Here is a 17,796-nt window from a genome sequence, read left to right as displayed (position 1 = left end):
CATTAAATCTCCTTCTTGGAACCATTCTCGCATTCTTTCAACATCCCTATGAAATTCATTTCGGAGAATCGCAGCATCATTGTTTCGACTGTCTGAGAAATACGGACCTTGAATATCGAATATGTAGCCATCGGGTGCGACTATCAGCACAGGTTTGAGTAAATGTCGTCTCTTATGAAGACAATATGATTGTCAGAGAGTACGAAAATTACTACTCTTAGGAACGTAGCTATAAGTACCGTCAATGTACGCGATTACACGAGGAATATGTGGTTCGGGATTATATAATTCGTTCGCGAAATCGGTTACATGTCTTTGGGCATAATCTCTTCTTGTGATTGCATCCAAACCGATGTTTGTCGGAACAAAACGTTGCATCAAAGAATGTCGGACAGTGGAAATGGCTAAACTTGTTGCTTGTCTGCTCTGGTACTCGAAGATAACTTTAAGAAATTCATCAGAGAGTCCTTGTCGCATCTTGCATAAGAACATTAACAAGTCTTTCTTAGAAACATATCTGTAGCCGCCTGGACGAGACACTCTATCACAATAATCAAATAGTTCCAGAAACTGCTGTTTCGTCACCGGAGAAAAGGATTCGAATTCAGCATCTGTGAAACTGTTCTCATCAACGAATCTTCTTTGATCCCTTGCCACATTTCTGAGTCCTTGGAGGAACATTTGAAGTTGCAGTCCTTTGATGACATAAGATCTGTTTATGGACCGCAAGCCAGATAGCAATGCCTGAAGAAAGAAACCTTGATCATCCAAATGATGTTGACATGATCTGGCAACGTCAGGAATAAAAATATCTCGTAAAACAAATACGTTCACTCTGCATTCAAGTAATCCTGCGGATATCAGCATCAGCATTACAAATCATACAAGTACAATTCTCAGTTTGTGTCAATACATTGAGTCGCAGGCAAGTAGGATCGCGTTCCATTTCTGTTATTTCATTGCAAATAGATTTATTACAGATAATACAAATTCTCGTAAGATCTGTCACGGCGAGAGGTGGACTCTGGAATCCATCACGTCTATAGATGGCAATCTCGCGTTTGTTTACTTTTTCATCTCCATCTATTCGACTCAATTGATTCGGTAAAAAATCTCTATCGCAAATGTAACACTTTAAACGGTTTCTCCAAGCCATAGTTAGCTATGATTGTAATACGCTAAGAAGAAAATCTTGGTATTGATTAAACCGGATTCTCAATGTTTTCTTCTGTTGATGATATACATCCAAAACATGAAGTCATCAAATAGAAATGCTTTTAATATTAACTGTGTAGGATAAGAAAAGACAAACGCTATGCACATGTGCCAGTCAGAAAATCGTAACTTTGGGATAACTCGGCTGTAACAATACAAAACACAAAGTGTCTGATGTATGGTATCTTTCATAGATTTCCAAATATTAGATGTGAGAATTTTAGATGCGTTTTCAGTATTGCCTATAAAGTAGAATGATTTTCCGGCATCAACGATAGAATGATACGTCGCTATTTATCATGTCACTCTATACATGTATACAAAACTCTTATCATATCACTCTCCGACAGTCATTTTGTCTTCATAAGGGACGACATTTACTCAAACCTGTGCTGATAGTCACACCTGATGGCTACATACTTGATATTCAAGGTCCGTATTTCTGAGACAGTCGAAACAATGACGCTGCGATCCTCTGGAATGAATTTCATAGGGATGTTGAGAGAAAGCGAGAATGGTTCTAAGAAGGAGCGTAAAATAACGTAAAATAAAGCAAACCAACGTAAAATAAAAAATAATAGAAGAAGAGGAGAGAGGGGAAAGGGAGGGGAGGAGAAGATAGAAAGAGGAGTGGGAACAGGGGAGGGGAGGAGAGGGGAGGGATAGGGGAGGGAGGAATTAACTGCTGGTTGTCTACATGATGGCGGCCTATTTCATACTTTCAACGGTCCCTAGAGCTCAAACGGCTCAATGAATCAAGTTGGTGCAATGAGAACTTTTCATCAGGATCGCGTAAACTACAAATTTCCAAAGTTTTAGTCAAATCCACGGAGACCGGTTTTCCATAAGGTTTGTGCGGGGTCCTTTAAAGTGATAAATCCAATATGACTAACATTACGTTAATTTTATTCTATCAAAATAAAACTGGATATGTATAAATTCTCTATATACTTATATAACGTATTTTTGAATTGTTAGTAGCAAATTAATAATAAAAAAATACGTTAAAAATGTTAATATACGTTATATACGTTTGTGTGTATGCGTGCGCACGCATGTTCCAGGTAGCACATGTTCGTTTTATAAACGTTTTCTAAACGTATTCAATATTTTTTAATCGTCAAGCACCAATAAGAAACGTTTCAACAGAAACATTTTTAAAATCATGGTTTAAGAAACGTATATTTTACATTTCTATAAATAGAATAAAAATTAATTTTTTAATTCAAAATTATATATATACACATTATTAAGACTGTACTTATTAAGACGATCCCCAGATAGCAGAAAACTAAAAGATGACGAAAAGATGTCTTTTTTTAAGTTGTCTTTCTGACAAGGCTAAAAGATGTCTAAAAGGATATCTTTCTACCTACAAAAAAAGTCATCTTTTGAAAGATGTCTTCTAAAAGTTATAATTACTTTTAGTCGACGAAAAGATGTCTTTTTGATCATCTTTTTGACAAGACAAAAAAGATCTATTTTATAATATACATGTTCCTTTGTTTGCCGTTACGTGGCGTGTTCAGACTTAACTTGCATTCAAGTTTTCATAACATGTTGTTGTGCCTCCGTGAGGGGGCACAGGGTTTTTTCGGAATTCGTGCAGGGAAGGCCGGGGATACGGCGGGCAGTGGCCTCTCTTTATTTTAATAAAGTTCTTTTAATTATATGTGCTTGCTTCTTCCTTTTATTATAATAAATAATAGTTAAATAGAATCAATGGGTTGGTATTTTGTCACTGCTCCCAGCGAACGTTATATCACTCGCGTTTAATATCGGTTGAAGTGAGAGAGCGGTATCTCTCGTACGCTCTGTCGCACAGGTAGTCTGATACGCGTCGGCTTATCTCAGGCGCGCGTATATCTCTTAGTCATTCGTATATGACTCTGTTGAATCTGGTCAACAGCTGCTCGTGGCAATTATTACTCGTTCGGTTCTCATTAACGGTTGCCCGTGACGATTATTCCTCTTTAGGATCTGATCAACGACTGCCTGTCGCTTCATCGCGGCGGATGCTGTTCTTCCCTCCGAACTGCATGGTTTTTCGGAGGGGATCCCTTAGCAACATGACCAAATATGGTTATGTTGCTGAATTTGCGTTTTAGTGCAGGCGAGGAAGTTCAAAGTCGAATTTCCTAGCTTGTACTTTTAGCAATTCGGCGACACCTTTCCGGTGCATCTCTGAGAGTGCTTTCCGGTTTCGCGTTCGCGCTCGGTCTCGGGTGCGCGTGGCTCGCTGCGTCAGCAGCTCGCGCGATTATCGCTTCGCTCGTGATGCATTCCTGCATCAATATAATTATATATATATATATTCATTAATTAATTAAATCTATAGCCTTTTCTGGGGCTATAACAATGTATATAGGGTGTCCCCGAATTAGCGGATCAACTCTTGTGGGTAGATAGAGCGTGTTAAACTGAAGAGAAAAGTCTTGTATCATTTTGCTAAATTTGCGATAATTAATGAGATATAAATTAATAAAGATCGGCCAATCCGTGCCAGTATACGCGCGCGGCGCGAAGAAACTTCCCAGTTGTTACTTGATACTAGGCGCGAGGCAAAACATATAACCGCAGCGCGCACTGTACGTGTCTCTTTCAGCACGCCCTTTGTACGTCCTTTGTACGTTCTTTGTAGAGCGCTCCGCCTACTCTCTCGCCGCGCGCCTAGTATCAAGTAACAAGTAGCAGCTTTTTCGCATCGCGCGTTTATCCTGGCACGTATTGGCCGATCTTTATTAATTTATATCTCATTAATTATTGCGAATTTAGCAAAATGATGACTTTTGTTTTCAGTTTAACACGCTCTATCTACCCACGAGAGTTGATCCGCCAATTCGGGGACACCCTGTATAAAGCCTAAAAGACCAGGTACTAAAAGTATAATTTAAATTATGTCTTTTTTGTCAGTTTGACTTCTGATGTAATCTCGACAAGAGATTCAGAACATGATGAAAATAGATGGATTATATCCATATTTGCATTATTTTATTGAATCTGTGGATAAACAAATTTTTCACAAATGAAGGAAAAAAACCGTATTTTGACAGTTTCTTAAACGTTTTTTTTTTTTGTTAGAAAATGACGTTTCTCTTAACGTTTTTTAAGTGGACATTTTAACCAATCAGAACCGTTTTCAAAAGCCGGTTCTAAAACGTTTCGCAAAAACATTTCTGAAACGTTTTTGAAACGAATATGTGCTACTTGGGGTATCAACTCCAGAGTAGTGCCATATTATAAATTTACACTCTGTTTTTCTTTAACTTTTAAATTTTTTTTAAGCTTTTTGTAAATTTTTAAATATATCTTTTATTCTTCTGGTTTTTCAAATATTAAATATAGAATATTTTATATGTAAAAATCATAGTCACAAAGTAAAATTAAAAGTAAAATTATAGAATATTATTTATTTGAAAAATTTCAAAATAATCCTAGGTAGCAAGCACACATCATTTTGACATCGAAAACTGGTCATTGCTGATCTAATGATGTCACATGACTAAATAATGTTTAATTTAAAACATATTTTTTTTGGCATTTTAAAGACGTTGTGCAAAACCGTCATAATATCATAATTTTTAAGTTATTATTATGTCATTTCTATTGTATAAATAAATTTTTTAGTAAAATAATTAAATATAAAAACGTCAACAGTTGTTATAAAATTTCTCAAACATTTACAATATTAATATATATTTAGAACAGACAATATTTTCATCTAAATCCCGCACTCTACAATATATGTATAGGGTGTCCCAGACCACCCGTATACCCCTTTTATCTCTGAAACAGAGTGTTTTAGAGAAAAATGTTTCAGACAAAAGTTGCATGGTTTCAAGAGATACATAAGATGGTGTCATTGGTTTGACCTTGAATTTTCATTTGAAGGTCATGTGAAGGTCACGTCGATTTTTTTAAATGGCACCTCCCATTTTTATTACATATTCTTATAGCTGACCTCGAGAGCTTTCCAAAACACTATAAAAAAATATTTTTTCATTGAGTATTTTTCGAGTTTTAAGGCTTCAAAGTTGCAATATTTTGACATAAAATACAAGATATCTCATATTTTAAAATCGTAAAATATTCATTTTTCGATTATCTTACCCTAATACTTTTATACACAGAATAATGAAACAAATCAATTGGCGTAATTAAAACACATAATTATGTTAACATAAAAATGTGTAACTGCTAGTTGCAAATTCAGATTTTTTCTGAAAGATTACTATGTGTTTTCTTTATACCAATTGATTTGTCTCATTATTCTGCGCATAAAAGTATTAGGGTAAGATAATCGAAAAATGAATATTTTACGAGATATCATTTATTTTGTCAAAATATTGCAACTTTGAAGCCTTATAACTGCAAAAGTATTTAATAAAAAAATATTTTATTATAGTGTTTTGGAAAGCTCTCGAGGTCAACTACAAGAATGTGTAATGAAAAATGGGGGATGCTATTTAAAAAAAATTGAGGTAGTCTTTACGTGACCTTCAAGTGACTATCCAAGGTCAAACCAATGGTACCATTTTATGACCGCCTCGAAACCATACAACTTTTGTCTGAAACATTTTTCGATATTTCCCTTAGTTTACGAGAAAATTGATCGTACTGTTTAAAATAGTTCACTCTGTATGTATATAAATATACACACACACACACACACACACACACACACACACACACACACACACACACACACACACACACACACACACACACACACACACACACACACACACACACACACACACACACACACACACACACACACACACACACACACACACACACACACACACACACACACACACACACACACACACACACACACACACACACACACACACACACACACACACACACACACACACACACACACACACACACACACACACACACACACACACACACACACACACACACACACACACACACACACACACACACACACGCACAAATTTGCGCAAATCGCAAAATGGTAGAGGACTTTTATATTCAATTTGACCTGCTTTATCTGCCCTAGAGAGGTAGGACGGTAATTACCGGACACCCTGTATATGAAATGTATATATTTTTACAAGTATGTCTTTATCGTTTATAATTTACTTACTTCAATTATTAAAAATTATTCCTTTTAAAAAATTCTTTCGTCTTCTAATTCTAAGATTCACGTTCTGCTTCAACTTATCGCAAGCATTCGTCGAATTTGCTCTATATTTGAAAGCCTCATTGGCTTTTATCGTCTCGAAAAGAAATTCCTCGACCGAATCCTCAAGGCCGACTTTCAGGATCATCATATATCATACTATTAATACTAGGCTCACGATTTTGATTGACAGAATATAGAATGCGGCGGTGTACATAAGCTACTAAAATATTCTTTTGTGATTCTTTTTGCAATTTGAACAAAGAGAAGGACATTATAAAAATACAAAATTAATAAAAAAAATATATTAATAATTTTTAATAATAAAGTAAGATATCTTTGATTAATACAAAATATGACACTTTTCGTACAGTATTTCCACATTTCTATATAAATATAAATTGGCTAACTGTATTTTTGGCAATGCATATACACTTAAATATTACATATGTATGTCATGAAATGCATCAATAAATGCATAATAATTTAATTCCGCTGTATTATTCTAAAAAACTATTGGCATTTCAAATATCAAATGATTTAATATTCACATTTTTCAAACACTAACGTAATATGTTTTCAAAAATTGATACATAATATATGCACACGCAAGATATTAACAGAACGAAATCGTGTACTGAATTGTTGGTTGGATTCGATAGATGCTTTTTATATTAATGCATACGTGCTTCGCTGCATGCAGTTACATATAATATTATATTGTACCACTTAAGTTATTTCGCATTGAATGTAAGTATTGTATCTATTAATCATAGCATCTTGTCAAAGATTCTTTATTCGGCTAGTTCTATTAGTAGTGTTATAGTGGGGATTCTAAGCCATGGGGCGCTGAGGGGAGTGCGGGGACGGGGGTATCTGAGAGGCGCGAGGGGTCTGTTAGGGAAAGGGGGGGGGGAAGGGTCCTACACACGTTCGAAAGTAGATGTTTATCTTTGCAGTTGATTTTATAGCCGGGGGGGGGGAGGGTATTTTAGAAGTCATAAAACTGTTTTTTTTTTCTAGTTTTATGATCATTTTATGACCATTAGAATATTATGAAAAAAGAGATTTTAAGCGCCGACGTTCGGCAGCTTTGTACCCTTGCGGAAAATCTCCCATAAAACTGGAGCAAAATATCTTCCATAATTTTTAAGGAAAGAATGCAACGCACCAGCGCCAACATTCGGCTGCTCGAATTTGAGAATCTGTCTCCGCGTTAAAACGTATTCAACAGTCGTCGAGTGTCTTTCGATTTAGTGCTAAAATGAATATAGAAGATGTGATTGTCATCGAAGACAATGAAGACAATGAAGATGTGGTTATCATCGACGACAGCGATGAAGAAGTGGAAATAGTGAATGACTCTGATTATGAGAGTGATCCGGAAGACTATTTAAATGAACAAGTAGTGCCGTTAGTGCGTGAAGATTTACGAATCATAACTGAACGGCAGGAAATGTGTAACATCATATTTTATTACGAAGTAAAAAAGTATGACAACGACGAGGAAAATAGTGAAAAATTTTGTTCGGGATGTTTCATCGAAGTTCAAGATTCATATACACAAGGTAAAATTGTGTATAAACATGAAACAGGACAATATATTTATCACGGTTGGAACTCGTGTAATAATTGTGGACACTCACTGTGCCAAGTAATAGCATGTAGTGTGTGCCGTTTTTGTGCGCAGCAATAAACTTTTGTAGACATTTGCTAGGATTAAGTGCTGTGAAAAATGGTGACCAAAAAACTATTGAATGCGGTGGTGCAGTTTCAACGAAATCGCAAACTTGACATAAAAAATTCCTCAACAGTGATCTTTAAACTACAAAGTTATATATGGACGAATGAAAACAACAGACTAAGGGGAAAGCCTTGCGAGAATTGCTGTTTACCAGGCGGAAATCGGCAAGCATGTCCTGAGCAGTTACAAGAAATCCATCGGGAAATCCGTCAACATATAGATAACATGTATCTACAACATGTTATCGACAATGATCCAGATTCTGATACTGATTCTGATCAGTAATTGTAAGTAATCCTTGATGTGTAAGTATTCTTTTTCAAATTATGAAAATATTAATAAATTTTTTTTTTTTTTCTGTTATGCAGGAGCCCTACCTGGACGCCACCACGACCGCCCGGTCATCCCCTCCAGCGCCTCGCAGCAGCAGTCGCCGTCGTGCCGTACCGCTCGACCATCGGCGTGCAATCTCTTATATATTTTTTTTTTTTTTTTTTTTTATATCTTTTTCTTTTTATTTTTATTTTTAAATTCACACACACACACACACACACACACACACAGATTTTTGTAAATAAACACACACACTTTTTAAATAAAAAAAATTATGTTAAAACACATATAATTGCTTGCTTGCGCTTCCTTCATCTATCCCATCCTTCTTCCTTCATATACTAGATATAATTAGATATAATAACTTAATATTTTAATATAAAAAGAAAAAAAAGAAAAAAAAATAATAAAAAGGAAGAAAAAAATAATAAAAAGGAAAAAAAAATAATAAAAAAAAAAAGAAAAAAAATTATAAAAAGAAAAAAAAATAATAAAAAGAAAAAAGAAAAAAAATTATAAAAAGAAAAAAGAAAAATAATTACTGTTTACTCTCTCGCTTTCCTTCACCTCGCGCTATCTCTTTCTTTCCTAGCGTTTACTCTCTCGCTCTCCTTCGCCTCGCGCTATCTCTTTCTTTCCTAGCGTTTACTCTCTCGCTCTCCTTCGCCTCGCGCTATTTCTTTCTTTCCTAGCGCTTACTCTCTCGCGGTCCCTAGCTTCGCATCTCCCTTCCCAGCATGACGTCATTCCCCGCAACGAGCTACATATGAGAACTGGGACTGTTTACGGGTGGGAGGAAGCACGGATGGGAAATGCGTGCGAGTAAATTATATCATGATTTAAATTTAAAAAAACTTTATTCTTCTCTTTTATATATATTTTTTTTTTATTACATATTGTGACTAAAAACTAAAGCTACCAGTTCGCAATCGACGAGTTGATGTTTATTGAAGGCGTCGCTGGCGCATATTACATTTAACACTTTTTTATTATCCGTTATAGTGGACGCGATATTGGAGAATTGTGTAAACTTAGTATCGACTGTCTCGGTGATTCTAACCAATCGATCAAAGGTTACATCGATGCATTGATTGAGATTAAACATACGGTGTAACGTCGGTTCAATCATCATCATGCGTACGTTTAAAGATTCGAGACTTATAAGTTTAGTATCGTTAATCGTATGAACTCGCACTGTTAGCGGTCCAACGCTTATAAAATTATAGGTATCTTTAGAGTCCTTTCGCAGTAAATCGTGAATTTTGCGACGTTGCTCGTAGAGTCCCTTCCACGTTTCGAGAGATAATACCAGTTCCTTTCCTTGATGATCTCCTATGACAATTTCCACGTAACTCGGTGTACCCACGTTGATACCAATTTCAAGGAATTTGAATTCCGTGGTTGTCAATGCGTATCGTCTACTTAGTATACGAATCGCACGACGCTTCAACGAAATGCTGTAGAAAAATAAAATAAAAAAAAAATTAGTTTAAAAACAATTTGTGAAAAAATAGAAAGAAGTTAAACAAAAACTTACTTGTCACATTTGTTCTCAAACAATGGAGTTTCATAACGATTCGGTACGTAATTATTCACGCTTCTGCTGGGGCCGCCACTGCTTCTTTCGACGTAGTACATATTTCCAGATTTCAAAAGTGGACCACTTTCACGAACGGTTAACGCAACACTGACCGTATGAAGAATCAAATATACGTGACATCCCGTTTTTCAAAGTAGTGGGAGATTAGTGGTAAATGTGGTGGGAGATTCTAGAATACTTTAGTGCTCTGAAATTTTTAGAAGGGAGAGAGAGACGATACTCGGATAAAAAGAATTCTTAAATGACTCATGAGGGAGGGAGGGAGGGAGGGAGGGAATGAGGAGGGGGAATAAGAAATAAAACATATTAGTGTTTAAATATTTTATTTTTCCAAATCTTGCAATTCTTTCTGGCGTTGCGACCACCAGTTAAATATTTTGAATACATTTTGTAATGCGCAATTCTTAACATGTTTTTCACATCGTATAGTATTTTTAACATCTAGATTATTTAGAGATTCGATATCGTCGTAATCAGCATCCAAGGTCTCAATGATTAAATTTTCTCTCACATCGTCGCCGAGCATATTAGCAAGCCATTCTCGTTTCTGGCATCCTTTAACGTATACGATACACTGCATTTTATCATCTTCTTCTTCAACTACAGCTGTTGTAATCAATCGTTTCGCCATGCTGTACGCAACGATTCCATCCTCCCATTGTAGTCCATGATGATTCGCCATCAACCATGAAGCTTGACACTTTTCGGATTTTGTAAGGAGATGCCATGGTATAGGACTCCGAAAAATGTAGTGTGCGAGAACAGTTCCTCTTCTCAGCACCGCCACCTCCTTTGCGATGAATTTATTCGAAACGACAAATCCTTGCAGATCGACAAACGTTGGTACAGATATGATGAGATCTCTTTTCGTCAGTTAAGAAGAATGACAACCATCTCGTAACACTCGGATTTATATCCAGCTTTCCCTCTCTCTAAATTATTGTCGCAAACACTTAGGTAATTTTGCGCACAACGTTGGTCAACGGGTTGTACTGGATTACGCGATCGTGTATGATGAGACAGTACGCAGTCGTATTATTAGCCACATTCTCCTTACACTCAAATTCCAATCGCACATCCACGGTTGCACTCTTGACCGATTCGTTTTGTCGAGAACAATCGATGATCACAAACGGACCGTACTGTAGAAACAGTGAGACAGTGAGACTCGGTTCGAGGTACTCGTATCCGTAATAGTTTTTGCAGAAACGCGCGTACGTGTCGTACAGAATCGACCATCTGTTTTTATCGAAATCCAGATTCATGTCATCGTACGGATAACATTCCAAGTTCAGATAGAGTTTCACGTTTGTTAATTTACAGTCGTCGAATTTACTCGCATCTTTGGACATAACATTCTTCCGGCCTGTCTGCAGAGCAAAGATAACGTATCGTGGTTTCTCCAGCTGAGTCGCGGTCTTAATGGCCCACGAATGTTTGGTTGTACGCTGCAACAGCGGAAACTCGTACAGATCCCACAAGCGAAAACCCATGCTGAGGTAGCGTCCGCTTTCCAGAGCGCGCAGCATAGACAGCTTTTTAATTTCACTCAACAGCACATGTGGCATTCGCCATTGTATCTTGAATATGTTGATCACAGGCTCCAGCGTCGAAGCTCCAAGCAGACAATTGTTGTCATTGCGCGATCGTATTAAGATCAATTCGTGACGAGCGTTAATTACTATGCGTCTGTAATCCTCGCAAAATCCCAATAACATGTAGAGCGGTACGCAAAAATTAAAGTGTCCATCCACAATAGTTGGCTCACTCCAGCCAGCATTTCTCATAATCACGCTTCTATCGGATGATATTGTTACATAGTTTTTGAGCATACTTGTTATTCCCACGTTTCTATTTCGATCAATCTCCACACCATCGAGTTCATATCGAATCTCGTCAAACATGAATGCAACGCAATTATTTTGCAGTACTACATTGAATCCTCCAGCTGGCTTCTTTATCTTTAATTCTCCCTCGATGTATAAGAAACTCTCGTACGGCAATGTATACAGATCCTGTTGTTGTATGGGTATTCTTATCTCATCACTGTATCCGAACGTTGTGTTGGCGAATGGGTTATAGGAGTGAGTCTCAATCTTGACGATGCGATCGTCAAAGATTGGCTCATCCGCGATGTCGAGAATGTCAGTCATCGTTTAAATGTTTCGCACCACGAATCCCAAAGATTGTAAAAACGCAACGTTTGATGCGTTCAATTTCTTTTTCTTAGTGCCGGATGATTGGATATTAGCAAATGTCGATGTTGTTGTCGCTGACGTCGTAAAGATTGTATTGTCTCTCACGTCTTTCGATCCGTTCAACACGAGCATCACACGCTAATTTTACCGCCGCCGCCGTACATGCAATCTAATGGTGATCTCTTCTCCTCGAAAATCGAGTAATCGTCCTTCCTGGTCGACAACGCGTAACGTTAAATCCGTGATGCACCGCACTATGATCGGTAGGTAAATGATGTGCGCCGGTGTTTCCGATATCTTATATCCTGGTGGTACCCTCGGTGAAAATTCGTGTATCGTATGAACGAGTTTGCCGTTGTTGTACGCACCCGCGGTCACATTACATTCGACGCGGATAATGTTCACGTTGATAATGTTAATCGGCACGTCCGACTCGTACCATTTTCGCGGCTGCAGTATACGGTTCGAGAATCCTAGCAGCGATCCAATATTGTTAGGCTTGCTAAAATTTAATCTGTAGGCGCATTTGATCTCGCTCCTCATCGTATTGTAATTAGCGCGGAGCACTATAGGCCATTCTCCAGGCTCAAAGTTATCGTCGTCGTCAGTGTGTTTTTTATCACCATCACGAACTGTGTGTTGCGAACGTTTTCGTAAAATTGTATGTTTCAAAAATTCATTTATCGCTTGCAGCTCGTACGATCCCTCGGGAATCGTAATTTCCGCATCGTCTTTGCCAAAGTAAAATTTATTATTCGAGGAATTCACGTTCGATATCGTGTGATAACTTTCAAAATCCGCTAGACCAAGCTCGTATTCACCGTCGCTTAAATCTACGTTAGGAAAGTAGTTTGCCGCGAGAACGCTGCTCTTTCCAGTCAGCGTGAATGTCATAGACATGTTGGCCAAACTGTTTAACGAATACTAAGTTAAATAGCACAATGTATGTCTTTAAATTCGCGTGCATCGACCGTTCGGAGAAACTGCAAGCACAATTGTCCACAGATGCTTTGATTATAAGTTTGATAGGATGTGTGATTATATTCTATTTTTGTCACATTTAAATATCGCACCAATTCATTCGGCGGTCGAAGATTGCCAAAACTATCAAAATATATAACACAATTTCCCCTCTTTGCATACGCTACCCAGTGAGTACCCGAGCCTTTAGCGTTATCCAAATTTATGATCCCGCTCTCGTTTCGATATATACCACCGATCGGTAATGAGTTACGCATAAAAACACCTCTAAAATATGGAATGTGCATACGTTTTGCTAGTTGCAGCAATTGTACGTTGGTAGTTACGCCCTCTGGCATTTTTAGCGTCTCTTTGACGTTTTTTTTTTTCTTCTTTTTCATTGAGACTCCTCGTCCGTATTTGTATGGTGCGAGATACAATCCGCGACCTTCCATGGCACGATTGTGACGTAGCATTTCTTGAAACTGATGTTGTGTAGCTTTTCCATCGTTCACCATCTTTGCTACACCAGCCGCTCCACCAATCAGAGATCCGAGAGCGCCCAACAATGGTAGAATCGGTAATACACCCCCGCGTTTCGCTACCGGAAGTATTCGTTTTTTCACCATCTTTTTTTTCGTTTTCGTCTTTAGACCCATACCGAACTTCGTTTTGGTTTTCATCGCTGTCCAGACAGCTGTGGCTGCGGCTCTCTCACCGAGAGACGAATCTTTCGCAGTGATGCGAGTTTGCGCCTTTTTGGCGAGTATCCTATCCGCCGCGTGCCTTTCGGCAAGATCGTTACTCCGAAAGTACGCTATATCGTGTTCACGACACGCTGCGTCCAATGGGTTGATACCTCGATCACCTCTAGCCAATCGTTCTTCTAGCCGCGTGCCCGGACCGCAAAACTGGTATCCAGGAATATGTAATTCGATAGGAAGCGCGTTTATTGCACGATTTAATAGACCTCTGCTTATTTGTGTTGACATTTACGACAATCTTTTATCATTGGCGCTGGACCGTCAATGTGCGTTTGTTGCCACGGTTGATTGTAATGTTCGAAACAGCGACGATAGGTCTGAACCTCCGAATCCGCCTTTATGTATTCCGGAAGTTTGTCCCACACGTAGTGGACGTGATTGCCACACATTCGCAATAAAACTGCTTTAGATACAAACTGTAACTGTTCGGCACTCAAATCGAGAATATCGTAAGGACTTGATAGCAGGACAAACATTTTTTCGTTACTGAACACTTTGTAGTTCCGCGCAGCTATAAATAGACAGGCGTGCGATCCGAATCGGAAGTGGGAAAATGAAATTCGTGCGACAACCTTTCGCGATACGCGTGACAAATTACGACGTCAGATTACGCTCGATGGGTGACAATGCGGAGATGCGTAGACACGGTACGATGCTGCCGAATACTATACGCGCAATCGTTTGCGGCCCCTCGAATTGCGGTAAAACTAACGTGTTGATTAGTTTGATAGAAAGCCCGCACGGCGTCCGCTTTGAAAATGTGTACGTGTATTCAAAGTCACTGCAACAGCCAAAATATCAATATTTGGAGAATTTGTTAACGTCGATCGATGAAATCGGCTATTTTACATTCTCCAATAACAGTGACGTCATTCCACCGAGCGAAGCACGTCCAAACTCGATTTTCGTTTTCGATGACGTGGCGTGCGACAAACAAAATACGATAAGAGAATATTTCTCAATGGGACGCCACTCGAACGTCGACTGCTTCTATCTCTGCCAGACATACGCGAGAATACCGAAACATCTTTTACGCGACAATGCGAACCTGCTAATCTTGTTTAAACAGGATGGCACCAACTTGAAACACGTGTACAACGATCACGTGAATACCGACATGTCATACGAGGATTTCAGTGAGTTATGTCGTACTTGTTGGCAGCAAAAGTATGGATTTCTCGTGATAGACAAGGATAGCTTGCTTACAAACGGGCGATACAGAAACGGATTTAACGTGTTTGCGATACCACAAAATGATTAGTCGTTGCCTACATTCTGTCGTGAGGGGTAAAACGCGAGCGTTCAACACTCTCTATCGATATGGCTGGGAGCGATAATATTCGCGAGCGTGAAAAGATGGCGAAGGAGATTGCGAAAACGAGCGAATCGATCCGCAAGAAACATCGCGCTTTGAAGACCGGTAACATCGATGACGATATCGCGGTCAAGACCCATTTTAAACCTATTATCGAGCCGCTGCAAAAGATTGTCGACAACTCGTTCGCGGTGAAAAATAAGTCGGAGAGTAGCGCAAAGATTAAAATCAAGCGATACAAGGAGGATGAGAAGGAAGAAGCTAAAGATGAGGAGATAGAGAAAGAGAAAGAGGAAGATGCGACACCGAAAAAAAGGAAACGATCGGACGTTTTACTGTATGAACCGTCGATAGCCTCTACGCCGTTAACCGCACCAACAAGCGTAAACGAAGATGTTTTCGAAACCTCGGGCAACATGCTCGAATCATCGTTTGTTCGAAACAAGTTACAAACGCCGGAAGTTCAAGAAACGTTGCGGGAGTACTTTGGGCCACTTGGGCAAAAGTACATAGGCGCTTTGTTTAGTGGCGACAAAAATCACGAGATTGATCATGTGTATGGAGTCTATTTTGACAGAAAGAATGAACTGCGACTCGGCAACAAACAATTCAACATCAACAAAGATGACTCTATTATCATAGACGACGTGCGGTACATTGGAACGCCAGGATTGTACGAGTTGATCTTCAAGAGAATTCCCGATGACGAACTTTACACGAGGGGGGACGATTTGGAAAAATACAAGAGCATATTATTGGTGACGAACGCGCATAGACGCGATTATGATGCGCAGGGCCATTTGAAGGGTAACAGGGGGTACAAGTACAAACATATAATTGCACCGTTGATGTCGCTCGAATCGAAAAATACAAAATCTGGAGGGGAGATATCTATGCCTCGCGCTAACCAACAATATGATTGATTACGTGTACTGGGACAATCCCAACGAACTAGTGGATCGGCTACGATTGCTCAACGCTTCGCGCCAAGCTGGTCACAACGCTCACGACAACGAGATCCAGTCGATCATCGAGGAACTTCGTGAAGCAGGAATTATTATAAATTAAATGGTGTCTCGACAAAACTAATCAGTCGATCAGCGTTGCGTGACACTTTACGAAGCATCAGAAAAAATGCCTATCAACAAATTTGGATTATTCGATCCAAGAAATGATGCAACCGGCACAAACGGTTCTTGGGATAGATTGGTAAAAAGTTATGTGCACGAAAACGCTTTGTGTCGCGTCGTTACAGACTTCGATGCAAGGTCACGTAAGATTCGCCGTGTAGCGCAACCAGAGGCTGACACTGATGCCGTCAACAAACTGTACGTGGAGTCCTGCGTTAAAAGATTAATGAATCAACAGAAAGAATCAGACGAGAAGCTGATTTCGCTTGAGAAGGACGTGCGAGCAATACAGATTGTGCTAAACGAACTTCAACGCCCGGCTAACGCTAACTCAGAAACAGCTATCAACCTAAATGAGCATCAGTGAACGGGTTAGGAGCGGCTATCAAACGGTTATCGAACAGCTACGAAGGATTATAGAACGGCTGCGAACAATTATCGAACAGCTACGAAGAATTATCGAACTGCTATCTAAACTACAATGAGTGGCAGTGGCAGTGGCAGTGAACGACCTAGCAGCAGCTGCAACAGCTTCGAACGAGGCTATCAGCATCTCAAGCAGGGCTGCGAACGAGGCTACGAACACGTTCTTAACGGCTACACACAAGGTTACAAACAACTCAAGAACTCCTACGATCGGTCAAAAGACGTCTGTGAACGAGGCTACGAACGGGTCAGAAGCGGCTACGAACGAGTCAAAAACGACTGTGAAAAAGGCTGCGAACGGGTTAAGAACGATTTTCGAATGGGTGAAGGACGGCGATGAACAGGTCAAGAACAGGTCAAAACAGGTCAAGAACAGGTCAAGAACAGGTCAGAACAGGTCAAGAACAGGTCAAGAACAGGTAAGAACAGGTCAGAACAGGTCAAGAACAGGTCAAGAACGGCTATTAAAGGCGATAAACGAAAATAAGTGAAAAAAATGCGAACAACAAACGGACATCGAGAAAAACTGACAAAGCAAAGAATCAACATAGTTTGGAGAGACGACAGTTGGTGAACGAACTGCATGCGCCAGCGAGAAAAAATTTTCCCCGAAGACACGTCATAGTGCGGGGATACGATGATCTGTGGCAAGCCGACATCGTCGAGATGCGTCCGTATTCTCGTTTCAACAAAGGTTACCACTACATACTCACCGTCATCGATGTGTTGAGCAAGCATGGGCTGCACCACTCAAGAGTAAAGGTGGAAGGGAGACGGCTGATGCAATCGCCAAAATAATTCGAGATAGCAAGAGATGCCCGAAAAACATACAAACTGATAACGGGAAGGAATTTTACAATACCGATGTGCAACGGCTTATACGGAAACATAACATTAATCACTATTCCACATATTCGGTATTGAAGGCGTCAGTCGTCGAGCGATTCAATCGCACG

The 17,796-nt window shown here is 39.3% G+C and overlaps 2 protein-coding genes and 1 pseudogene across 13 annotated transcripts in view; 1 reads left to right on the top strand and 2 right to left on the bottom strand.

Moving 5' to 3' along the window:
- LOC140668221 (glutamate-gated chloride channel-like) overlaps positions 1–17,796 on the bottom strand; it is a 185,448-nt gene that overhangs the window by 100,104 nt on the left and 67,548 nt on the right. The window lies entirely within an intron of this gene.
- LOC140667595 (uncharacterized) lies at positions 6,213–10,236 on the bottom strand. Its single transcript, XM_072895684.1, has 2 exons — positions 9,985–10,236; positions 6,213–9,904 (listed from the first exon to the last, which is right to left on the bottom strand). The coding sequence occupies exons 1-2, from the start codon at positions 10,083–10,085 to the stop codon at positions 9,337–9,339; spliced, it is 669 nt and encodes a 222-aa protein (XP_072751785.1). The 5' UTR covers positions 10,086–10,236; the 3' UTR covers positions 6,213–9,336.
- On the top strand, positions 15,701–16,352 carry LOC140667596 (uncharacterized; annotated as a pseudogene).

Source organism: Anoplolepis gracilipes, chromosome 7 (assembly GCF_047496725.1).
Source record: "Anoplolepis gracilipes chromosome 7, ASM4749672v1, whole genome shotgun sequence".
Classification (NCBI taxonomy): Eukaryota; Metazoa; Arthropoda; class Insecta; order Hymenoptera; family Formicidae; genus Anoplolepis; species Anoplolepis gracilipes.
Note: the sequence above shows the minus strand (reverse complement) of the source record. Positions and strands in the feature narration are given on the sequence as shown.